The sequence below is a fragment of the Centroberyx affinis genome, unplaced genomic scaffold (assembly GCF_046629955.1).
Source record: "Centroberyx affinis isolate AG114_WGS23_722 - 3 ecotype Tasmania unplaced genomic scaffold, CSIRO-AGI_Caff_v1 ptg001792l_1, whole genome shotgun sequence".
Taxonomy (NCBI): Eukaryota; Metazoa; Chordata; class Actinopteri; order Beryciformes; family Berycidae; genus Centroberyx; species Centroberyx affinis.
This window is the reverse complement of record NW_027280182.1, coordinates 53,474-78,055: the sequence shown is the minus strand read 5'-3', so window position 1 is coordinate 78,055 and position 24,582 is coordinate 53,474. Positions and strand designations below refer to the sequence as shown.

At 42.3% G+C, this 24,582-nt stretch overlaps 3 protein-coding genes across 17 annotated transcripts; all 3 read left to right on the top strand.

Moving 5' to 3' along the window:
• Positions 1 to 5: 5 nt before the first annotated feature.
• Positions 6 to 5,770, top strand: trim16 (tripartite motif containing 16). 5 transcript variants are annotated; one of them, XM_071529463.1, is made up of 7 exons: positions 6 to 521; positions 597 to 929; positions 3,042 to 3,137; positions 3,530 to 3,763; positions 3,865 to 4,036; positions 4,504 to 4,599; positions 4,730 to 5,770. In XM_071529463.1, exons 1-7 carry the CDS (start codon positions 186 to 188, stop codon positions 5,341 to 5,343), a joined length of 1,881 nt encoding a protein of 626 aa, XP_071385564.1. In that variant the 5' UTR covers positions 6 to 185; the 3' UTR covers positions 5,344 to 5,770. The 5 variants fall into 5 exon arrangements, with proteins under 5 accessions (XP_071385564.1, XP_071385563.1, XP_071385562.1 ...); XM_071529462.1 differs by having other exon boundaries at positions 6 to 551; XM_071529461.1 differs by adding an exon at positions 1,000 to 1,007 and having other exon boundaries at positions 6 to 933; positions 3,054 to 3,137.
• Positions 5,771 to 6,701: 931 nt separating this feature from the next.
• tvp23b (trans-golgi network vesicle protein 23 homolog B (S. cerevisiae)) lies at positions 6,702 to 9,644 on the top strand. Its single transcript, XM_071529478.1, has 7 exons — positions 6,702 to 6,773; positions 7,662 to 7,738; positions 7,918 to 8,062; positions 8,187 to 8,276; positions 8,511 to 8,636; positions 8,716 to 8,844; positions 8,976 to 9,644. Exons 1-7 carry the CDS (start codon positions 6,762 to 6,764, stop codon positions 9,000 to 9,002), a joined length of 606 nt encoding a protein of 201 aa, XP_071385579.1. The 5' UTR covers positions 6,702 to 6,761; the 3' UTR covers positions 9,003 to 9,644.
• A 982-nt stretch (positions 9,645 to 10,626) lies between these two features.
• Positions 10,627 to 23,967, top strand: exoc7 (exocyst complex component 7). 11 transcript variants are annotated; one of them, XM_071529465.1, is made up of 22 exons: positions 10,627 to 10,822; positions 11,005 to 11,070; positions 11,642 to 11,826; positions 11,974 to 12,079; positions 12,333 to 12,555; positions 13,783 to 13,950; positions 14,378 to 14,389; positions 15,549 to 15,641; positions 17,094 to 17,162; positions 18,027 to 18,172; positions 18,885 to 19,037; positions 19,147 to 19,245; positions 19,391 to 19,453; positions 19,668 to 19,734; positions 20,651 to 20,689; positions 21,127 to 21,192; positions 21,296 to 21,416; positions 22,194 to 22,289; positions 22,395 to 22,458; positions 22,569 to 22,610; positions 22,760 to 22,893; positions 23,631 to 23,967. In XM_071529465.1, the coding sequence occupies exons 1-22, from the start codon at positions 10,763 to 10,765 to the stop codon at positions 23,731 to 23,733; spliced, it is 2,175 nt and encodes a 724-aa protein (XP_071385566.1). In that variant the 5' UTR covers positions 10,627 to 10,762; the 3' UTR covers positions 23,734 to 23,967. The 11 variants fall into 11 exon arrangements, with proteins under 11 accessions (XP_071385566.1, XP_071385568.1, XP_071385570.1 ...); XM_071529467.1 differs by lacking the exon at positions 14,378 to 14,389; XM_071529469.1 differs by lacking the exon at positions 17,094 to 17,162.
• Positions 23,968 to 24,582: the final 615 nt, after the last annotated feature.

The window sequence follows — 24,582 nt, the reverse complement described above, 5'->3', positions numbered from 1 at the left end:
AACTTGTTGACTGAAACTATGAGAGATGACTGACGTTCACATCGTTTAGGTGTGGCTTGCGAGGCTCTTCAGAGTGAGCCAGGAACTCCAGGTTGACCGGCTACAAAAGTGGCTGAGCCAGTTAGAAGAGAAAGAGGAAGAGACTGGAAAAGAAGCTTGGCTGACAGAGAGAGAGAGAGAGAGACATGGCAGACACAGCCACGAAAGAGGCAGCCCTCAGCTCAGAGCAGCCGCTGTGTGCTGGGTGCTCAGGTAGCCTCAGCGGAGACAAGCTCGCACCCTGCGGCCACTCCGTTTGTGGCTCCTGCCTGGGGGACAAAGGTAAAGGATGTCCCGAGAGTCTGCAGAGCCCTGACAAGCCTGATGGTCTCAAACAGAACGGAAAAGTGGCTGACTCTCCCGTGATCAAGAGCAAAGAGGAGCAAAGCCAGGACTCCAAGACAGCAGAGGAAACCAAGATACAGGAGGATCTGGAAGAATCGGAGGATCCCAAGAAGCCTGATGAGGACAAGCGAGAGGAAGCATCGCAGACCGGCGAAGAGAAAGATGAGGTGACAAACGGAGCGAAAGAGGAGGTGAAGGAGGAGGAGGCGAAGGAAGAAGAGGTCAAAGAGGAACCTTTGGGTCCCGACGATGTGGTGTGCGACTCGTGCATCGAGAACCCCCGCAGGGCCCTCAAGTCCTGTCTGACCTGCCTGGTGTCCTACTGCGAGGCCCACCTCAGACCGCACCTGGAGAACCCCAAGTTTCAGAACCACCGGCTGGTGGAGCCGCTGCGGGACATCGAGAGGCGGACGTGCGAGAGCCACAAGTGGCCGCTGGACCTTTTCTGCTGTGCCGACGCCTGCTGCGTCTGTCAGGACTGTGTGGCCGAGGAGCACAAGGGCCATAACACCATACCTGTGGTGGAGGCTCGCAGGCGGATAGAGGCAGGTTTTCTCACTCAGTCTCTCTCTCATATTCTTTATTAATTTGTTTTCTGTCATTAATACTCATCAGAACTGAATGTTCAAATCTAAAGTTCTAAATCTGTTCTAAATCTCAAATATCTAAAGTACACCTTCAGTCTACCATTAGGTGTATTCCAGCACAAGGTGACACCATTCTCAAATTACACCATATCTTTTGTGTGGTTTTGTTATCTGAAATGTCCCACACACTGTAGGACTAAAGCAACTGTCCATGGTTAAAAATACATATTTAGTCATAAAATGAAATTACAAATGAAAACTTTCCAAAAACAGTCACTCCTGGTCACAACTGGTCTTACTTCCCTTCCCTTGTGGCAAAATTAGTTTGGCCTGCATCAAAGGCAGCTGCTGACTGGGAAGTAATAATTAATATGTTCTCTCCAATGGCGCTTTCACCTATTGAAAAAGAGATATATATAGTAATGTCTGTCTGACTGGCTTAGAATTTAGTGGCAGTTAAGCTAGGGCACCAGCAGGGAGGGGATGAGTCAAATAGTTAATATGAACTTCATCTTCAAAATGCATTATCGGATTTAGTTTTCACAAGTGCCACAATGTGGATCTGATCGCTTAAATTGAATTAGAAGGCTAATACTGTCTTTCATTTCCAACACAAAGATCATGAAATGGTGGGCTTGGTCTAGGTGAATGCCAAAGTTAGTCTGATTTTCTCAGTAGTGCATTCTGGAAACTCTACACTCAGATCTATTTTGCCCCAGCTAAAGTGTCATTTGTCTCTTTTTGACAGTTCATGACCCTCAGGTTCAAACATTCCAGTCTAGATTCCAGCAGAGATCCTTGGTTTAAGCCCACACCTGTTATTTGCAAACTGTGTTGTCGCAACACCTGAAACACCTTAATTACATCTGTAAACCAAAGACTGTTGGGAAGCCCTTAGTGTCAGTAATCCTATCTAAACATACAGGTGGAAATATGGGTGACAACAACACTGCTCTTATATCTTAAACCTAAGAATAACTTCACATACACTGTATGTTGCAGTTTTTATCTCCATTTCCCCCCCATAGAAAATCCTGAGGTTAAAACCATTGAAACTACATTTTAAAAGTCAGATTTGCATTTGCATTCAAAATTGCATTACATTGTGCCCAGAGATAGAATGGTTTAGTTTAAGTTTTGTTTAATCCAACACAGGTAGAATTCAGAGCTTGATTTGCTGATACAGTGGTACAGACTTTGTCAATGTGCCATCTTATTTATCTATTGACAGTGTCCACTACAGATTTGGATATGGTGGCTTAAGTCCAAAAGCATTATGCGGACATAAGCCATGGTAGTGAAATTCCTCTGTAGTTGTCTTACACTCACTCCCTCTGGACACAAATGATGAGTAGCTGTAAGTGAAAGGTTGTGACAGATATCTGTCCCACTGCCAATCATGGACTTGACTATACTTGTTTAGGACAGTATTTCTGGTGGCAGAGCTCTCCTGCTGCTTTGGCATCATTTGTACGTACGGTATGTACAAATAGTTCAGAGCTCAAACTGGTGGAACGGCTTTCGTTTACCTTTAAAAAGTTTATATGTCTTCTATAAAAACATGTTGAAACCAGATTAGATATCTTTTGAGGGAAATAGAGCGATCTTCAGAGTGATGATATAGAGACAGTTTATTATTGAATGCAGGTTAGAAGTAACCTATGGCTATGCACAGTCAGACAGATTATTTTTTTGTTAAAGTTGACTTGCTGTAGCTTCAAATGCTGTTTAAAGCTAATAAAATGTAGTGGTGCCTCAGGCGGTGCATTGTATGGGAAAGAATTCTACATGAGCACCAGCCTCTGAGTCGCCTGGACCTGCCTAAGGAATTCAGACTTGAATCAAAAACTCTACCTAACAGGCCAGTACTTTGAAAACCACATGCCACATCGTACGTTGTTTCACCTCAGAGACGAGGAAGCAGGGAAACAACGCTGTTTTCCTGAGGAAACGGCATAAATGTTTACATCTGTGAAATAAATGAACTTTGAGTACAAGTGAGCTGTTAGGATTAGACATATTTTCAGCATGACAACATGCTTGTGGTTTCTGTTCCCCATATATTTATAGAGGGAATTAAAGGAGAAGCAGACTGAGATGGTGAAAACGGTGACAGCAGCGGAGAATGCCATCAACAAACTTCAAGTCAACACGGTTTCCATTGAGGTATAATACAATGAAATACAACACATTATGAAATGAACTCACTATGTATGTAGCAATGTCACAAGAATGTCAAAATACTTTGTGCGTGGGCAGCAAATACTAGGTGACACCAGCTATTTTTGGCTATGAGAACCCCTAGACTATAAGCCCCAAGGTATCGGAACCACCCTAACCTGACAGGTTTCCCCAGGTGTGGGTGGGGGAAATCCATGTTTTTCATGTGCTTCAGGGTGGCGCTGGCTTGCGGTGAGGCAATGAAGCATTCCTCATTGTACATAACAAAACCATCGTCAGCTGATTTCACATGTCACTTGAACTTTGCCTTCCTTCCTCAGAATACTATGAATACAATCAAAGTGATGTGATCTAATAGAAAGAGCACTGTTCCACAGCACTCGGTGACAGAGGTACGGGAGGTGATTGAGAGCCAGTTTGCGGAGCTGCAGGCGGTACTGGAGCGGGCCAAGAGGGAGGTGACTGAGATCCTGGAGGGAGAGGAGAAGCAGGCTCTGAGGCAGGCCGAGGGCATCCGGGTTCACCTGGAGCAGAGGTGCACAGAGCTGAAGAAGACCCAGGCGCAGGTGGAGAAGCTCTCCAAAAACAAAAACGATGTGGACTTCCTACAGGTAACGCATCGTCAACCAGGATGAAGTTCAAGATGTTTGTCACAGAGTCATGTCTGACACTCATATTCTTACTTATGAATGGAGTTGTGTTTGCTTTCTAGGAGTACTCAGAATGGAAGAAAGAGACCCCTGATATTTCCCTGCCTGGGGTCTACATCGGCCTGATGGATCGTTTAAATTCCTTCAGCCGTGTGATTGTTGACTCCACCCAGGAGCTGTGTGAAAAGCTTGTGTCTTCATACATAGAGAAACTTAAAGAGACATGCAAAAATGGTAAGTTCATGTCCTCAAAGCAGAAAACAAAGGGGAAATGATGCGTGGGGGCGGGGGGAACAACACCCGGCCTTGAATTGCTGATGCACAGATACAGATAATCCTTTGACTCTCTGGGCATGTTCACACCTGTCTGGAGAGTTAAGGAATCTTCAGACGTGTGTCATAGTTTTGGAGCTCAGGTACAAAGTGGTGGTACACCTGAGAGATAAGGTTGTGTCTAAATATGGCTTGCTGTGTGAGTAAATGCCATCTGTCACCTCACCCATCTGTGTGCTTTATGAGTCACCTCATTTGTGTGCCACGAGAACAACTAAAGGAGTCACCTACAGGATCTGAAGGACAGCAAATACTTGTTTCCCAATGATACACTTTGCGCCAACTGAGGAAAAATTGTAAATGCGCAAAGAAATCTCACTTGTGTTGTGTTATTGAAGAATGAAATCTATTTTCTTCCTTTTCCTCAGACAAGATGGGAATAAAGACCACAGTCCATGCTATTGTTGCAGCAAAACAGAACATGACTATACCAGATCCAGAGACACGTGAAGACTTCCTCAAGTGTAAGTATTTTATGGGCTATCCTACTGACATACTACAGTTGGATGGTAGACTGACTTGGTTAAAAAGAAAGAAGGAATTTTTAATCACAGTATAATACTATATAAGCACACTGGCCCTTTTCTTTCCCAGATGCCAGCAACGTGAGTTTTGACGCAGACACGGCCCATAAGTTCCTCCGTCTGACAGAGGAAAACAGGAAGGTGACCAACACCACACCCTGGCAGCATCCTTATCCTGATGTGCCCGAGCGGTTTGAGAACTGGCGCCAGGTACTGGCAACGGAGAGCTTCTATTTGGGGCGACACTACTTCGAGGCAGACATAAGCGGGGAGGGCACGCACGTCGGTCTGACCTACAAGAGCATCGACCGCAAGGGCAGCGAAAGCAACAGCTGCATCACGGGAAACGACTTCTCCTGGTGCCTCCAGTGGGACGGGCGCACCTTCTCCGCTTGGCACAGCGGCGTGGAGACCCCGCTAAATGTGGAGAAGTTCACGCGTATCGGGGTCTATGTGGACTACACCCGAGGCCTTCTGTCCTTCTACGGTGTGGGTGACAGCATGACCTTCATCCACAAGTACAATGCAGAGTTCCTGGAGCCTCTTTACCCGGCTTTCTGGTTGTCCAAGAAGGAGAATGTGGTTGCCTTGGTGGCACCTGGGGATCCACTGCTCCTCAAAAGCCCCTCTCCTCCCACCTCACCTGCAAACAGAGTCGTTGGCTCGAAAACAGCAACGCAGTAACAATGAGAGGTCAATTTTTCCTGGATCAATTAAGTGATCATTCAACAATGCAAGAGTACTATAAATACAAGAGGATATATATTTTCATGAGCCAACAACAGACTTCTTTAGATCTCTGAATTTTTCAGGAACAAGTTAAAAATTCTAATGCGGAAACTTGCCCTAGTTGTGTTTTATTAAACCTATTTGCCTCAGTCCATTTTATTATTTTTTGTAATATCCTTTTTTATTTTACAAAACTAACAAAGAATGAAAAAAAAGTACTTTTCTTATGCATTATTCTAACATGAAAGAATTTGGGCTCAACTCATATTTGTACTTTTGGGACTACTGTTACTTTTCTTTACACTGTGACTTTAGAGTTCATGCCTAAGCTATCCACTGTATGCAAATAAAAAGGTCTATCTTCATTTGCAAAAAACCGGTTTGCTTCTGTTCACAAACCAAGCTCCAATAAAAGATTTTATTACAGACAAAAGAAGGAAGTGGCTAGTTGAACCAACAGAGAAGCAATTTAGAAGACACTGAATTTAAGGGCCATACATATACACAGGTACAAAGTAATATTTGTACATGTATTACAATGTCATTGCAGATTATGTATTGCATTAATTAATTCAAACAATCAAATTATGAATATGATCAAACAGACTGTCAGCTATTGATTCTGACAATATATTTGATTTCATGTGAAAACACTGGAATTGCCAATTGTTGCAAGTAGCACCCCAAAAATCTAACAGAGTATGGGCAAATTTAGTGAAATTAATTAATTTAATGTAAATTTTGCTCTCTTACTCTTTCTACACAATATTTTAATTTGTGAATACACTCTTGCATAATTCTGAATGGGATTTCACACGTAGAATATCTAGCCTAGATAATCTAGACCTTCCCTATCTAGAGTGTAAAGAATGCTGCAGGTCCTGACTCAGGCTAGTCAAAGGATTTTTGCCTCAAGATACTCACTTAAACAGTGTGTGGGGGGACAGGCGAGTTTTCTTATGGATAAATGGGAACACAAATGTTGAGCCACGCTGCTGAGCTTACCACATAAATACGGTAACGGTAGTAGGAAGATTAGAGTTCTATCAGTCAGTTATTGAATAAAGTATGAAATAATGAAATAAAGGACTCAGAGAGTCAGAGTGCAGAGTTCACCCTACAGCTGAAATGCCAACAAGATACATTGAGATAGACTATATGTACTACATGTAAACAAATATACACACACACAGTCACAATCAAAGGCTGACAGCTTGTTCCCTCCCCCGCATATTTATACAGCAAAAAGCAACAAACTCACATAACTGCTTTTCCAGACTATTTGGGAGGTATTTCAGACAGGCGCGTCTTGGCCACCTTTTGTCCACCCAGTCAGTGACATGTAACCAGGAAGTAGCTGCTCAGATTTCACCATGATGAGACTAGTAAGTGGCAAATTTCACTCTTATTCTTGTCTAATATGTAGAATATATGAAACATTTAATTTAGCACCACTTTTATTGTAAGAACAGTTGCAAAATAATCTCGAAAATACAAAATATTTCCCGAGCCAAGGGGAGCATCTGTCGTGTTAATGTTGCTAACTAGTTAGCATGCTAGGCTTAATGTTTACATATTTGTATAGCTAACGTTAAGTTAACTTGGCTTCATTTAAGTTAACTAGTTTATAGTATCAAAACCATATAACATTAGGGTTTTCATCAGATACGTCTACTACTAGAGTAAATATATTTTGGGTTGTCGACGTGCTGTCAAACCTAGCCAGCTAGGTAGCATGTCCAGTGTTACAACGTCAGCTAGCTACGCTGCCTGACTGTCCAGACAGTATCTTACATCAGCAAGTTAAATCGATGACAGCACTCATTGTTTGGCAAACCCAGTATCACCCTGTTTATCAGGCTGCTCCGTCTGAGCGAGCACATGTTTGCATATCACTTAGGGCTGTCTCTTGAAGTTAGAAGCCACAGAAGCAAGTTATTAATTTCGTGTTATATTGAATACAGACTGGAGATGCTCCATTAACAATAAACAGGACGCTTGTGGACTCATTTAATGCTTAAGTTAACTTTGTTCAGTAGTGCTCTCAGTTTCAAAGTAAAGTATTAGTACTATAGTATTACAAAAGTATATAAGTTTATATGGATTAAAAAAATGCTTTTGGAGCTACAAGGAGAGGTAAAATGTATCTGTCCTCAGGTGTTCCAGGGCCAGTCCATATGTGGACAAAGATGAAGCTTTTGTGTAAAGGCCAAATTGGTTTGTACACCAAACCTCCAAGGGTTTAAAAAGCCTCTTCCTTATTGATCCCATAGGATGCCAATGATGATGATGTGTCCCTGTTTGACGCAGAGGAGGATGCTGGGAGAAAGTCCAAGAAGACGAACATCAAGTAAGTTCACTCACAGCTGACTCAGTTGACTCGAACGCAATACTGAGCAGCTGACAGACTATTGACTGACAACACAATACAGTATTAATTGCAGATGTACTCATCATAGGTCTATCATGCCTTATTGACATAAACATGCTGAACACTGCATTAATGCTGTTTAAAATCTGTATTACCAGGCATCCAGTGGCATCCTTCTTTCACCTCTTCTTCAGAGTTAGTGCCATCCTTGTGTATCTGCTCTGTGAGTTTTTGAGTAGCAGTTTCATCGCCTGCATGGTTACAATAATCCTTCTGCTATCATGCGACTTCTGGACTGTAAAGGTGGGCCACTTTCCACTTCTTCATGATAAATTATCTTCATTCTGCAAAGAATCTCTATTGTGTAATGTAATGATAATGTTATAATAATATATAGTGTATTTACATGTGAAATCTGCATTTACAGAACATCACAGGCAGGTTGATGGTGGGTCTCAGGTGGTGGAACCAGGTGGATGATGATGGAAAGAGCCACTGGGTGTTTGAGTCTAGAAAGGTAAGGTAGATTTGCCTTAATCAAGCTGCTCCGATGTGTGCGTCATGTTGCTGTGTATGCTTTTGATTAACATTATTACAGTAATTGCGTAGTCCTACAAGCAAGCCTTTAACCTTACATGATGTTTTTGACCTCTTGTACCATTTTGGATTGATAAATGCAGTACTGTTGGCAGGCCTGATGGTATTTGCAGATGTCCTGAGTGTGTGTGAGAATATCCTCTGTTTTCCACAGGGGGCTGGGAAGCAACAGGCAACAGATTCGGAGTCACGTATCTTCTGGCTCGGACTGATCGTGTGTCCCATCCTCTGGGTTGTCTTTGCCTTCAGCACCCTCTTTTCGTTCAGGATTAAGTGGCTGGTAAGTCTTCAACATTAGAAAGGTTTCCTCGTTGTCAAACCATACATGTCCAACTCTAACCATCGTCTTCCACACACAGGCTGTGGTGATCATGGGAGTGGTGTTACAAGGGGCCAACCTGTATGGATACGTGCGCTGTAGAGTGGGAAGCAAGACCAGCTTAAAGAATATGGCTACTAATTATTTTGGAAGACAGTTCCTCAAACAGGTGACTTGAATTTTGAGTTAAACAATCCCAACAGTGGCATCATTGACTAGAGTTCCATTTTCAATTCATTCGTCAGTGTTTCAAAAAGGCGTATGAATTTCATGTGTTTTTTTCTGGGGGTTTTTTCACAGGCGCTGTCAAAAGAAGAAGAATCGTAGAGTGCAGCTCTTCGATTTGAACATGTTTGCATTATTCTTAATGCTATAGTATCTATTCTTTTTTTAGCAGATTGATACATAGGACGAAACCTTTTTCAACTTCAAGTGAATACACAAGATTTTCAATTTCTGTTGTTTTTAATGTAATGCAATTTATCATTCCCCATAGAGAAATGATCTTTTTGCCCCCTCAGCCTACAGGGAGGTCAGAGGTCAGGGTCGGCTGTGGAACAGTGAACTGGTAGGGATTCAGTGTCTTGGTCAAGGATACTATAGCAGCAGTGATAGGGTTTTAATGACGGTCTCTCCTCTCACTCTGCCACCCTGCTGCCCAGGGTGATACATGTCAAGAGAGAGATGGGTATTCTCCAGATGGGCTTCTCATGTGCTACGTAGTCTCACAAACCCCCTGAGCTATCTTTATTTTTTGTCTGTTGTTTTACATTGCCTATTAACATTACTCTTGATACAGTGGTTAATGCCGATTCTGAAAGATATTGTACCAACTTTTTTGTTTGTATAATATAGAGGGTTGTAAAACAGGGTTGTAAAACAGTGTAAAGTATTCAATGCATTTGTAAATATTTATGTAAAGAAACTATGTGGAACATCTTTTTTGTGCAAATACATTTGTAACATTTTTCCGAACAGTGTGCCAGTCTTTATTTAAAACCATTCTGATATTCTCCATTCTCTGTTGAAATGCACGTTGACTTTGTATACACAGCTTTCCTTTTGCTCCACAGTAGACTGCAGTGACACCTAGTGGTATGTTCAGATCAGGGTCATGCATAAACTATCACTTGTTTTTGTGATGTTCTCCTGATATTGGAGATCTCGCAGGGTGTTTTAGCCGCGTTTACAAAGTAGCAACATTACAACGAGTGCACAGATGACAGTATTGCAACGGAAAGGTTTATTTGCCACAACAAACATGGCGTCTTTTTTGTTCCGAGCCATGTAAGTATTATATTGGAGCTCAGTGGTCACAAGACGGATGCGGAAGAGAAAGCCTCGCCTTTATCCAGCTCGTCAAGCTAGCGACAGACAGTTAGAAATGTACCGGAAGGCGGGCGATTGTGCCTTCAAAATAAACCGTAACACATCATTTTTGCTCAATAACGAGCAATTACATTTTGAGGCAACAACAAACAGCTTCAAATAGTCAGCAGAATCACTACATTAAATTTGGAATTAAACTACAGCCATCAAATGGATTGTCATATAGTTCAAAAGGAAAGCTTAATCACCGAATAATGGCAGAATAATTTCAAGTCTGCCAGAATAAGACCCAATTCCCAATTATACCACTGGTTTCGCTTAAAATTTATGTTTACAAGATAGTAGGCACCAAGTGAATACGTTTTTTTGCTAGAGTCTTTGTTTAAGTTTGACAGCCTTATATGGCATCTTGCATAAGCTTATATGGCTATACGGAAATTAGTTTTGGGGGGAAATAAACAAGTTAATTTTACTTACTGCAGAGTCTTCTCTAAATTCATTCTTTATTTCCGCTTTGTTGCAAATGATTATAAAAAACGTTGCAACAAGTTCGACGATATGGTTTTTATTTTGAAAATGCTTACCGGAAATGTGTTTTTTTATAATCTGGTGTGCTTGACGTTGGTGCCTTCAGCTAACCACAACAGCAGATTTGGGAGGTCGTTGTTGTCATTTTGTGGACTAGAGAGGTGAAATAAATCTATTTTACAACACTGGTGGCCGTCCTTTAATGGGATTTGCTTCAACGATTGCCCAAGATGATCCCTACAGAGGACGCGTCCGCCAGGAAGAGGGAGATAGAGGAGAAACTGAAGCAGGTCGGACATGGCTGGGAGGGAGCAGCACAGCGGTGCTTTATGGCAAAACAATACTCAATTACCAGTTACAGTAACTTGCACAGCATCTATTTAGCAGTGGTCTTGCATGTTTTCATAATTATTCACTTCTTTTTCACTGCCTGGGTGTAGTGTGTCATTGCCTGTTTTCAATGTGTTTACAGGAACAGGAGACATTGTCATTCATCAGGGAGAATCTGGAGAAGAGTGATCAGCTGACTAAGGGAATGGTATGATGAACAAAACACAATAAAAATCTGATCTCATGTTCGCATAAACATGCAACACACTGACCAAGACACAGATGGAGAATGATTCTCTGTTTGTACATTCCCATGCTGCAAAAACTAGGCCAACACATCACATATCGTTCAGAATATGTGTAGAGATATGTATTATTAAAGGGGATTCTCCAAACCATTAGTCTGTTTACAAATAAAAGCTCCACATAGGAGTTGAGGGTAAAATAATACTTAAAAGGCAGCCTGAGCACACATAAGCACACATAAGAAGAGTGTCTTAGCGTCCTTTTTTCAAGTATGTTTAGAAATATGTTTTAAATTATTCAAAAATATATTTGTACATGTAGATGACATTCATTCAAAATAAACACTTGAGTGGCCAAAATATATTCTGGATATACTTGCAGATACATGTTGCCCACAGTGCAAAAAGAAGAAGAAAATAGGTTTCCAGTGTACATGCACAAATAGATTTGCTTTGCAATATGAATTGTAAGATGGATATTACAAGGTGGTTTCTCTTTCTTGACCTGTATGGACATTCTTCTTATCCTGAAAGGTCTCGATCCTGTCTTCGTTTGAGAGCCGCCTGATGCAGCTGGAGAACTCCATCATCCCGGTCCACAAACAGACGGAGAACCTGCAGCGGCTGCAGGAGAACGTGGACAAAACCCTGTCCTGCATGGATCACGTCATCAGCTACTACCACGTGGCCAAGGACACCGACAGGATCATCAGAGAGGGGTGAGACCTCGGCCGCGTCGTCGGGTCGCTCTGTGGGACTCAACGCAATGACGCCGATCTCCACCTCCTGTTGTTTTTAGGAGAGGGGGATGGATTCTGAGGGGATGAGTAAGTCGGTTGTAGTCTAATAAGAATTCTCTGTTCCAGACCGACAGGGAGACTGGATGAGTATCTTGCCTGTATTGCTAAGATCCAGAAAGCTGTGGAATACTTCCAGGACAACAATCCTGACAGTCCAGAACTCAACACAGTGGTACAGTATTCATCTTTCCCTCTAAGGCCATGCATATACAGTATGTATACCTAATATTAAACAGTTAATTTAGCTATGGAAGTCATTTTTTAAAGTGGATTTTCCTCTAATTCCTGCATTGCAAATATAATGTGCAGCCAGCTGTGTGTGTTGCAGGTGGTGTAGGTGTTACTGTGTGTGTGTGTAGGGTATAAAAACAACAATTTCTAGGAAAACAGCCAACGTCGCTGTCGCTATTCTTCTTCTACTACAGAAAGCGCGCTTTGAGAAGGGGAAGGAGCTGCTGGAGGCCGAGTTCCGCAGCCTGCTGACTCGCTACAGTAAGCCGGTCCCTCCCATCCTGATCCTGGATGCCATCAGCATGGACGAGGAGCTGGAGGTGCAGGAGGAGGTGATGCTCGAACACCTGCCCGAAGCCGTGCTCCAGGACATAATCTGCATCTCCGGCTGGCTGGTGGAATACGGACGCAACCAGGGTCAGTTAGTCTTACAGTTCCTCACACCCCCCCCTCCACCTGTGCTGCGCTCTTTGGGCCATTCCTTCTCTAGGTTTCCTTCCTTTTTCCCTTTCCTCTTTTAGATTTCCCGTACTCCAGATTACAAACAGAGAGAGAGGATTTAAAATGTTCAGGGGGTCAAGTTTGTTTTCTTATGGCAGCTGGTTATGCAGTCTGTTTTTCCAAGAGACAGAAAAAACACGACATCAAAAAAGTCTTGTTTTCTGTAATTAGACTGAAAATAGAGTGCATCATAAAAAATGGCAATTAACAGGACTTTGGCTTGACTTTTGTGGAGCATATTCTGTAAACTCTGGATCCCAGTGCCTGCATTAATAGCTGCCTTGTGCGCCCAGGTTCTATTTTGAAAGGTTATTAGTTTTTTTTTTCTATAGCTCTTGTCCACACTTGACCAACCGCCGAGACAAGAAAACTGGTGGTGAGTGTAGATGAATAAATGACAGCAGGAGATGTCAGTCCAGGTCCAGGGTGTCTCATTATCAGCCAGACCGAGGCAGCGAGCGCCCGTGGCGAGGATGAATCAGTAGAGAGACAAGTGGGCAGAGGCGAGAACTCCAGAGGGCCGACTCGCATCCATTTTTGTCATTCTTCCCCTGTGAAGCCCCCGCCGTCCTCTGTGCTGTGACTGTGCGGCGTGTTTCATAGAAAAATGACTTGTATTTCTGCTCCATCTCCTTTTTATTGAGGCGATTATGAATGACTTGAGATACAGTGTTTCAGAACAGGTAGATTATCTCTTACAAGATTAAAAGTATAAATATCACAACGCTTTCTGCTATGATATTGCGTTGATTTGTTGAAACCTAGACTCAGACTTTTAGAAAATAACAATGAAAAATGATATCCCTTTCATTACAGTATTGTTATTTTATTATTTATTATTATTTTTTTATTTTTTTTATTTATTTTAGACCTTGTATGTTCATGACTTTTTATTTCATATTTTACAAGGGACATTGTTTCAGCTCTTTACTGCAATCAGGTGAAATATAAGCCTAATAATAAATGACACTATATTGCCTTATATATTGACTGTATCAGAAAACCTTAAGAATGTTATTGCATTGTGGCCCAAGTCGTTGGAACGATATCGTATCAAGCTTATTAATGATTTCCACCCCAGCCGATTATCCGGTCTGGTTGTGGTTGTAATAACTAAACATCCTCCTCATCTCCGCCCTGCAGACTTCATGAACGTGTACTACCAGATCAGGTCCAGCCAGCTGGACCGCTCCATCAAAGGCCTGAAGGATCACTTCCGCAAGAACAGCGCCTCCTCTGGGATCCTCTACTCGCCCGCCGTCCAAACCAAGCGCAAGGACACGCCCACCAAAAAGGCTCCCAAGCGACCAGGTCAGCGCCGCCACAGCAGGCGTACAGCCACACCGCCACACCGCCGCAAACACAACTCATTATCATTTTCACTCCAGTCGTTGATTACGTTTCCCTCTTTTACAGATGAATCTAACAAATAAGCATGATTCTGAATATCGATGATTATTACATGATAGCAGCACCCATTCGACGCACAAACATCTATTTCGCCGCAACATTCAGATTCGTTTTGATTAGGCGACCATCCTGCCACATTATTCAGTTTCAAGTATCCTCCGCAATCACTTGAGTGCATGTTCCACTATAGGGACTCCTCTATAATTAGTCTAATCACTGAACCATTGTGCACTACCACCCGTCTGTTTACCCCTGTGAATTACAATCTTACGACTCAAACTAACCTTTCATCCTTTCCTCTTTCATAATCCTTATGTTGTGATGACAGTCTACATCCCAGGTAAACAGAAAGCTTTAGTGTGTGTGCCTCGTGCCATCGCTTGCTTCCGTCAACCGGACGCCACATTTCACAGCAAATAAGGGCGCCATAAGTGACAGCATGTGTGTTTTTTAGCGATGTTCCGTATGAGCAGTAGGAGCGTATTAACAGATGCAGAGAGTAGAAGTAGCTTCCATCTGTGGAGGGATACACTAGGTTATTTCCAGTATAGATGAGTCAAGCTATCACAGTGTCTTTATTTGTGTTAATTAGTCTTGCAGGCTTGATGTGTGTGTTGTTTGCTTTGTGCCAAAAGTGGGTGTAGTATTGAGTTTGTGGTGTATAAGTAGCTAATAGTCTGGTTCCTCTGGCGCAAATCTGTTGGTAAAGCAGGCTTTTATTTTTTATTTTTTTGGATAGCGCTGCTTGAACTTGAATTAAGTCAACATGCTCTCACAGCACGGTCTTGCTATTGTTTGTGCTAAAATGCCATAACAACGCATTCGCTGACAAACTACTTATTACTCAGCCAGTCCTAGCAAAAAGAAGAGATATTCTGCCATTGTAAAGTGAGGCGGTTCAGAGTGAGGGCAGTTGTACATTTCAAAATTAGTAGACCTAGCTATAAGCTGCTCTAATAATTAGTAATTTATATTAAATGTGCCACATGCTTACTAACTCACTAACAAACGTCAAAATATTGTCTTGTTTAACTTGTGGTCCCTGAGACTTATATATACTGTAGATTTTGCACCCCTAAACCATGTAACAAATTGTATGGTAATAATAATAATGCTGGATATGACTGTTATTAATTATGATGGCTGTTTTGTGTTTATAACTGACCTAACCTGTTTATTCTGCCTTTACATTACCGGGTATCGTGTGTTTCGGCACATGGGCCCTAGTTTGTTTTTTCTGATGTAGCTGTGCTGTAGTTGCTCTCTCTCTGTTGTGTAGCTGTGGTGCTAGGCTGTGGTTCCCCACCCCACACACACACACCTCTCCTGGCTGTTTCGGTGGTGGAGGGATGTGGTGTCGGTGTTTCATCACTCACTTCCTAGCTCTCCCCTCTTCTTCCTCTTCTTCTTTTCCCCCTCTTCCACCTCCTTCCTCTGTTTTCTTGGCTGTCTGGACCTCCCTGCCCCTGGACTTTGTCTCTGTGTGTGTATGGGACCAGGGACCATTCGCAAGGCTCAGAACCTTCTGAAACAGTACTCACAGCATGGGCTGGATGGGAAAAAGGGGGGCTCTAACCTCACTCCTTTGGAAGGTAAACGCACCTCGGTCTTCTCTTCGGTGTCTTTCTCCCTCCTCGCTGCCAGTGTACCGGTGTTACTTGTATTGTGCTCCCCTGTTGTTTTCCTTCAGAACAACAGGCACACAAACCATTTCAGAGTCACACCAGCTTTTAGATGTTGCAGATAAAGAATTTTGACCTAAAATAACACTTGAAATGCTTTTTTTTTTATCTTATGTTTCTGAAAAGCAGTAGAATGCCTACTGTTAGATTTGCCAGCTAGCTCAATTTACAGAGCTAAGCTAAGCTAGGCTAGGCTATTTAAAGGAAAAACTCCACCCTAAAACACTTTAACACTGTTAAAAACAGATATTGGTGATGTACCTTGCATTCCTGGGTAGATTTTGTAGTTTGGTGTATTTTGTCTTATTTCCGTGGATAATTGAGCAAAACGTTAGTGAAACGTAGATGACGTGACGTCACGTCGAGATATTTGCAGCACAGCTATAGTGGAGTTTGAGAGGAGATAAAAATCCAACGGTAAACAGTGCCAACTCTTCAGAATCAAATAACATTGGCTTCTTTCTAGACTTTCTAGCCGTTTAACAGGGAGAAATCCATCATACAAATGGAAGAGATACCAATTTCTCCACCAACGGAGTAGCCTTAATAGACCAGAATGCAACACTGCCTCAAGACATGTTGTGTTTTGCATAAGGAGTGAGACTCCAACTTTTTCTTGCACAGTTATCACTATCGCTATCACTCTCTCCACCTGCACGTAAAACCTGGATTAAAGTTAGCTTGATATTGGATATTTGGTGGATATTGTTTTTTCATCGTCAATAACTTGTAACTAAGTAAAACCATATTGATGGTTTGAATATTTGAGAAAATACAGAATATCCAATATCAAGCTAGCTTTACTCCAGTCATGTACAATCCACAGCTAAATGGATCAAGTTCATGCCTGTTCTCTGGGGGTTGTTGAAAGTCATTCTAGGAAACCACAGAGTGAAGTAGAAGTAGATGAGGCAGGCTGAGGGAAACTGGTTACAACAAATGGTAAATTACAACACTTCATCACAAAATAACTCTTGGAATGCATTGAACATCACAGATTGATGATATATAACAGTATAAAAGTATCCAAGGGTGGGATTTTCCTCCAAGCTGCAATGTGTCTAAAGCTGGTGTCACATCTGGCTCTTCATCTTTCATAAAGCTGGTTCCTTTCATGTAGTATAACACACACTGACTAACATAGATATGAGTCACACGCACAAACCTCTGTGGGCACTTTCAGCCCAAGTCCCCCCCCACTGTGGTGGGTGTCCCCTGCCCCCCCCCCCCCCTCCCGCTGGGTGCTTGGTGGTCGGTGTAAATGTCACGGCGAGTCCCAGGTTTGGCCCTCAGCCTAGTCACGACCCCCGGTGGTGTGACTAGTTCTGTTTCCCTGCTACCCTACCCCACCCCACCCATCAGGTTACGATCACGACCTGCGGGTCAAACACCACTCTGACGCCCTGACCGAGAAGCACGGGGCCGCAGCAGGTGAGTGAGGGGAACATGAGGGAATGAGAAGGAACAGCATCAAAAACATTAAAAAAAACAAAACAACTCTCTTCATGGATTTAAGAGCAATTCCTGTCTCAGCACACACCCACTGAGCAATTTGCATAGAACAACAGTAGCACTGTGTGCGTAGAATGTTGTTCAATGGATGGGTGCTAACAGCCGTTTTGCTCTGGGACATTTGTTGCAAAATGGTGAAGGGGGACTCATACATTGCTGCTCAGATGGCCTATAAGTCAAAAGCAATGGCTTGGTCCAGTGGTGAACGTGTTTCTTTTGTGATGTTTCGAGATTGTGATGGAAATTCATCGACTTGTCTCCCCATTTTATTTAAATCCCAGTCAAATGTCGTGATGGCAAGTGACTGACACTTAAAGCTGCATTAGGCAACTTAGGCAGTAAGAAGTAGTTTGAAAAATTTGTACTTCAGCAAATCATCTAATGTGACGTCAGTAAACTGCACACAGCATGCTCATATTTTTTTACACTTTTGTATTTTGCTTTTAAGTTTTGATTTGTCATTCGTCTATACCTGACACCAGAATTTTCATTTTGGCAAATAGGGCAAATCTACAGCATCTCAATAAGGAGGAGCGTCTTTGTGATTTAGGCTGATAAGACAGGTGTATTTTTACATAAAACTCTTGCCTAGTGCAGCTTTAACACACCTCATTTTCTTTGTCCTTACAAACACTAGTCATAGCCAGCAGCATAAACACACAGTTTAACACCTTCATCAAAGTGCATACACGTACTCAATAACGGCTTTTTAGCAACAAGTCACAGGACCAGAGCCTTGGTTGATTTGCCCGCTCACTTGATCTTTTACCGTGTGCCTCTCAGGGAAGGATGATGTCCTCGACATCGAGATCGACTCCTACATCCACTGTATCAGTGCCTTTGTCAAGCTGGCCCAGAGCGAGTACGCCCTCCTGACAGAGATCATCCCCGAGCATCACCAGAAGAAGACCTTTGACTCCCTTATTCAGGTCAGGCATAGAAATAAAGGGACAGAATTTTGCAGTATCAAACCACTAAACCTTGTATCAAAAATCATTAAGAATTGCAGTTTTGCTATATTGTTGCCCAAGTGTTGTGGTAGCAGCATATCACAGTACGTGGGAGCAATCACATTGGCACCTTGTTTTTCCAAATCGCTTTTTGACCATATGATCCTGAGTTTTCAGCGAGGAAAGCAGATGGGTCTGTGTGCCTAGTACATTAAGGCATATTGCAGAAGTGATCTGTTATAATGACAGTGTGCAGAGAAGACTGTCTCCAGGGATAAGGCAAGGATAGGTTTTTGCTATTTTAACATAATGATGTCTAAAGTAATTTTCAGATCTAAAATTATTTAGAATACATCAGAAACTATCCATTTATCTTAAACCTATTCTATCTGTGCAAGGCACAAGAAGGACAGCAAAAAAACTGTTAATTCTTGCATAAAGGGTGATGAAAACACTAAAATTATATTTTGATACCTGTAGTTTATGCAACAAAAGTGTAATTACATCTAGTTTTTTTTTTGACAAAGACAGATTCATAGAAATGCACACTAGAAAGATTTTGTCACGACAGTATATTCTCTGCAAACTTAATGAACGTTAACAAGAAATCACTGCTAAATCCGTGGAACCTGGGCTTCTGTTTTGCTGCAACATGGTCTCAACATGTTTCTCTGTCATCTGCTGCCCACAGGAGGCGCTGGACAACCTGATGCTGGAGGGAGACAACATCGTGTCAGCGGCTCGCAGGGCCATCATGCGCCACGACTACTCCGCCGTCCTCACCATCTTCCCTATCCTTAGACATCTGAAAATGTCTAAGTCTGAGTTTGACTCGACACTCCAAGTACGAATCAGTACAGCTTCACCATGTACACAGCATTATCTCCTATAGGAGTGGCAGGACATGCAGCATAAAACAAATCTTTGTTTTGAATATTCTGGTTTGGTTACAGGGAACAGCAGCAAGCACCAAGAACAAACTGCCTACGCTCATCACCTCTATGGAAACTATTGGAGCCAAAGCTCTGGAGGAATTTGCAGACAGTATCAAGGCAAGAGTCTCCATCATAGCAAATCTTAATTTATTTCCCCTTTATTCACCCCAGTGCTTCCAGTAACATTCAACATTCTGGTCACAGTAAATTATCAGCAGTGTTCACCTACTGTGAATTAATCAATTTTCTCTTGTCTTCACAGAATGATCCTGATAAGGAGTACAATATGCCTAAAGATGGAACAGTCCACGAACTGACTAGCAATGTAAGCTGATGCACTCTTCTTCTCTCATGTAATGGCGGTAGATTTATTTGCACACACTGCACTACAAGCTCAGCACCCTCCCATAAGGACTCTGCTGTTTGCACCTTTCTGGGGATCCAGGCGGACTCCGGGGCAACCGCTAATTGTACAGAGTGGACTATCTTGGTTCAATAGATAAGGTGAAGTGATTGTTACCTCGGCCTCTCTCCCACAGGCCATCCTGTTCCTGCAGCAGCTGCTGGACTTCCATGAGACGGCTGGAGCCATGCTGGCCTCTCAAGGTAGAGCCACATCAACATTGCCAGAGTTTGCTCTATTTAGCACTGACCCCCTGCTATGCCTGCTAGTCCCTTAAGGCACCAGTTCCCTAGACGCTAATATCAGCAATGATACTTCAGCTGTCTCTGTCCTAAACTGACTAACATTACATGCATGCAACTTGAATATTAGTATCGGTCTCTTATTTACTTTCACATAGGACTCATTCAGCGTATTTTGTTTATTTGTGCATAGTTAATCCAGGTCCATTTCAGAAGATTACTGATGTAGGAGGAACACCTTTGGTTCATGGGGTCCATGTGATCGCTGTCTGTTTTAAAAGACCATTATCATCTGTGGGATTACTTTCCCACACCCACCTATATGTCTTAGCGCTTTATTCCTTTCCTCCATCACCAACACCTTGTAGAGTCAGGATTCACTTCATTGTCCACCAGAGTGTAAATTTGTTTCTATCTTAGGTTCCTCGTGTTAGGCTCCCTAATTTCTTCCTCATTCTGTATCTGTGACTTTCTCCGATGTGTTGAATTATTCACCTCCTTCACCTCTGCTCCTCCTTCTGCTCGCCACGTCCAGCTTCAAAATTGCTTTTCCCTTCCTCCAGAGGGAGCCTCAATGACAGGCTTTCATTCAGCATGTGCGGTTAGGCTGTGCATCCGTCCCAGTAACAGTACTTAAAATTTGGAATGATGACATGATTATCCATATTTAGAGAGGCTCCATACCTCCCTGCTGCCCCCTCATGCTCCCAGCTTCGCTCTCCTTACTTTCATTGTCTGACCCTCGACCCCTCGCTGTCTGGCTGACGACTGTTTGCTACTTGGCTTACTCTGCACTAACAAATCTTTTCTAACCTTTTGCACTTGTGCCTCTCTCTTTCTCTTTCTCTTTCTCTTTTGCCTTGCCTCTGCCCCTTAGTTCTGGGGGACACTTACAATATACCTTTAGACCCCCGAGGTAAGCAAAAGATCATGTAGGCCCCTGAGTGTTGATGACATGCATTCTGAGTGATTTATTGGTTGTGAATATCTGCTTTAGATGATTCATAGAACTGTAATGGCTGCTAATGAATGCAGAATGACACAGGAGAGGAGCCTGCTTCATAATCAGACACTCATCTATTATATATGCACTGTATGTGGAGCACAGGAGTGCAGGTTGAAAGAAAGTACTTTCAGATGCTACCATGGAAACTTAAGCGGTTCCACTTTAATTAATATTTCTAGTCAAAGGAGGATTTTGCGTTAGAGTGGGAATGTGTATTTTTTCTCACTCTTTGTCCAAGGGGAAATAAATGGAGGATCATATGAGATAAGCTAAACTTAAGAACTGAGGATTACTGAATCGAATAAAACTAGCTACACCTTATTCTAACACTACCTTCATTTTTCCAGAGACCAGTTCGTCAGCAAGCAGCTACAGCTCAGAGTTCAGCAAAAGGCTTCTCAGCACCTATATATGTAAGTATATATGAAATGATGAACAGCATTTCTCTAGTTGTAACTGTCTTGTAAAATGTCCAAGGTTTGTGGCGACAACTGATGGATGACTTTGTCCTTTCAGGCAAGGTGTTGGGGAACTTGCAGCTAAATCTTCTTAGCAAATCCAAAGTGTACGAGGATTCAGCTCTGAGTGCCATCTTCCTGCACAACAACTACAACTACATCCTCAAGTCCCTGGAGAAGTGGGCATTTTCTCTCTCTTTTCACCTGCGACCTTCAGGCAGTGTCATATTGTGTAGATTACAGTGCGATCACTTAGGTTTCAACCTTGACGATAGGAATGCATCAATATGACATTTTACTGCAAACTGACCATTATAAGGACAGTAAGTGCACAGTTAAAACTGAAAAATAAGTTATTTATAATGTACTAATTATTATTTGACAGTATTTTAAATCCTTGAGAGCTATTTTGGGATCCGCAAACGATCCCGATTTTACCCCCCAAAAATAAAACCAAATAGTCCTTACAGACACACATTCACGACGCAAGCTGCACTGTGACCTCCTTTGAGTATCGCTGCCGATCATTCTATCAAAATACCGTAGCATTAAAGCTGCACTATAGGCAATTTTGCACTTTGGCGGCCCAAAATGGCAGCAACAGATAACACTTTTTTGAAAAATTGAAGGACTTCATTACCCTGAAATTATGTCATGTGACGTCAGTAAACTGCATACTCCTCGGATCTAGTTTTTTGTAAGTTTTTGTGAGTTTTTAACTCCGCTCTCAAGTTTTCATTCTTCAACGAGATGGGATTTCCCGCCAGTGTCCATACCTGACACCTGAAATTAATTTGGGCAGTTAGGGCGAATCTACAGGTTCTTAATTAGAGGGCAGCCACACTTTGTGATCATGCTGATAAGAGGAGTGTGTTTTTACCTGTATTTGTCCCGCACATAGACTCTTGACTTTATTATTGATTGTCTTTAATCCGTCAACCTGTGAATGTCCTCAGGTCGGACCTGATCCAGCTGGTAACAGTGACACAGAAGAAGGCTGAGAGTTCATACAGAGAGCTTATAGAGCAGCAGATCCAAATGTACCAGCGCAGGTAAATTTGATCAAGTTGAACCAATAAACGTGCACAACACAAGTATTGTTGACATCAGCATTGTGCACCAAGTACTGTGAGCTGATACAATGCATTCTTTTCTAGCTGGCTGAAGGTCACCGAGCACCTGACGGACAGGAACATGCCCGTCTTCCAGCCTGGCACCAAGGTTAGAATGAAGGGGGTGTATTCTCCTTTGACTTATGTCTAGGCTTTTGGTATGAATAAATTGTCTGTCCTTTGCATAAATATCCTAATTTAAGTCTTGCCTTTCTCCAGCTGAAAGACAAAGAGCGGCAAGTGATCAAAGACAAATTCAAGGTAAGGTCAAAATCACTTCAGTGGCACAAATTCCAACACCTGTCAAGACAACAAAATCAGTCCTCGTCCTAAAAATCCACTAGATTTTACCTTGAATATCAGCGAATACACAGCAGAACTGACCAGTCACTCTCCTGACTGACTCCCAGGGCTTCAACGACGGGTTGGAGGAGCTGTGTAAGATCCAGAAGGTGTGGGCCATCCCAGACAAGGAGCAGCGCGACTTCATCCGCCAGGCCCAGAAGAAAGTGGTGTCCGATGCTTACAGGGCGTTCCTACACAGGTGAGAGGGATGAGGAATGGGAATTTGAAAATAGTTTTTTCACGGTCTGGAAACGTTGTGGAGAATGACACATATCCAAAAGGTTTCAGAAATTAAAACATTTATTTTTCACCTATTTAAAATGAAAAACATGGATACTGGTAGATATAGTTATTGTTGAGGAAATAAGTAGTTTGCTTAAGTTCAGAGTAGCAGTTTTATCAGCTATTCAACAAAAACCTAAGATTTTTTTAACACAGACACTGACTACACATACTAAATGTATGCAAATTTTGTTAGGAATATGTTATCTCCCATCCACCTTATAGACCTCTCCCCAGTCTGACAATGTGGGACGCAGGCAGGCACACACACACACACACACACACACACACACACACACACACACACACACACACACACACACACACACACACACACACACACCAGATCAACACAATACTCGATAACTAATGTCACTTTGCTCTCTTGTTTTCTGGCTAGACATTTATTAATTGTTCTGTCCTGTATTTATTGTTTGTATTTATTCGTGTTGTCCTGTCAATGTTCTGTCTTCTGTCTTGCAATAAAAAAAAAAAAAAGGAATATGTTGGAACCCTGTAAATAATATGGTCAAAAAAAAGAAATATGTAAAATAAAATAAATATACTTGCTATACAATAAGTATCAAATTACTCGCTTTAACACTGACACTTTTTTTTTTCTTTGTTTCTTTTTTTTATGATTTCAATCTCTAGATGTGCCAACATCTCATTCACCAAGAACCCCGAGAAGTACCACAAGTATCGCCCGGAGCACGTGGAAGAGATGATCGAGAGGCTGTTCGACACCTCAGCCTGAGCTGCACTTGATAAACCCTGAATGATGCTCCTCACCCAGTCCAAACACATCTCACCCCGTACAGAACCCATGTTCCTATAACAACTGAGATCCATCCCTGCAGCTTCCCCTCACACTACCGTTAACCCTCGCTGTGTCTGATGAATGTTCAATTTTGTACAAAGATATAAAGATGATGTATTTATATGTAATTTACCCGTTCCAGCTTAGCGCCTCAAACAAATAAAGGGAACTCTGAATTACCCCCAGTTGTGATTTGTTTTGTTGGTATGGCACAACATACATGGCACAGAGAAGATAATTAGCTGGAGCAGTGGTTCACTGGCAACAAGGAAAACAATAGAGAGACAGGATAGAGTGTATCGCGGCTCTGTTGTCCTGCAATTTTCACGAATTCACCTATATTTTCAGATTGGACACATAATTAAGTTTGTTACCAAACAAAAGTGTCTCTGCTCTTTCCTGTCCCTCTGTGCAGAAAAGAGCATCAGTAGAGTTTTGCACATCAATAAGGCTGGGCAGCATCCTGGTGTGAAGAAGACACTTTAAATATCATTGACCTCCGTACTCTGTTTTGTAATAGGAGGATGTCTTGAACAGATGGGGCCTTTATTCTGAAGGAGCACACTTGATGAGCTCAAATGCAAAAAATCCATTTGGGCAGATGAAGTGTGGGTTTGTTAATAATCAGTAAAAGAGAGCTTGTTACTCAACATGATGATCCAGATTGCATTTGATTTGCGTTTACATAATTAGCCACCCCCAACCCCATATGTACATGGGCAATGTTGGCTGGTTGTTTCCATGGTAAGGAGCGTGTTCATTTCTCCAGTCAAAGTCACTGTTTAA

Coding starts and splice junctions, on each gene's coding strand:
- trim16 (XM_071529461.1), top strand. CDS start 186: ATGGCAGACACAGCCACGAAAGAGGCAGCCCTCAGCTCAGAGCAGCCG. Junction 4,037..4,503: donor TAAAGAGACATGCAAAAATG/GTAAGTTCATGT, acceptor CCTTTTCCTCAG/ACAAGATGGGAATAAAGACC. Junction 4,600..4,729: donor ACGTGAAGACTTCCTCAAGT/GTAAGTATTTTA, acceptor TTTCTTTCCCAG/ATGCCAGCAACGTGAGTTTT.
- tvp23b (XM_071529478.1), top strand. Junction 7,739..7,917: donor TCCAAGAAGACGAACATCAA/GTAAGTTCACTC, acceptor CTGTATTACCAG/GCATCCAGTGGCATCCTTCT. Junction 8,637..8,715: donor CGTTCAGGATTAAGTGGCTG/GTAAGTCTTCAA, acceptor TTCCACACACAG/GCTGTGGTGATCATGGGAGT.
- exoc7 (XM_071529465.1), top strand. CDS start 10,763: ATGATCCCTACAGAGGACGCGTCCGCCAGGAAGAGGGAGATAGAGGAG. Junction 19,038..19,146: donor AGTTTGACTCGACACTCCAA/GTACGAATCAGT, acceptor GTTTGGTTACAG/GGAACAGCAGCAAGCACCAA. Junction 22,290..22,394: donor ATCCAAATGTACCAGCGCAG/GTAAATTTGATC, acceptor ATTCTTTTCTAG/CTGGCTGAAGGTCACCGAGC.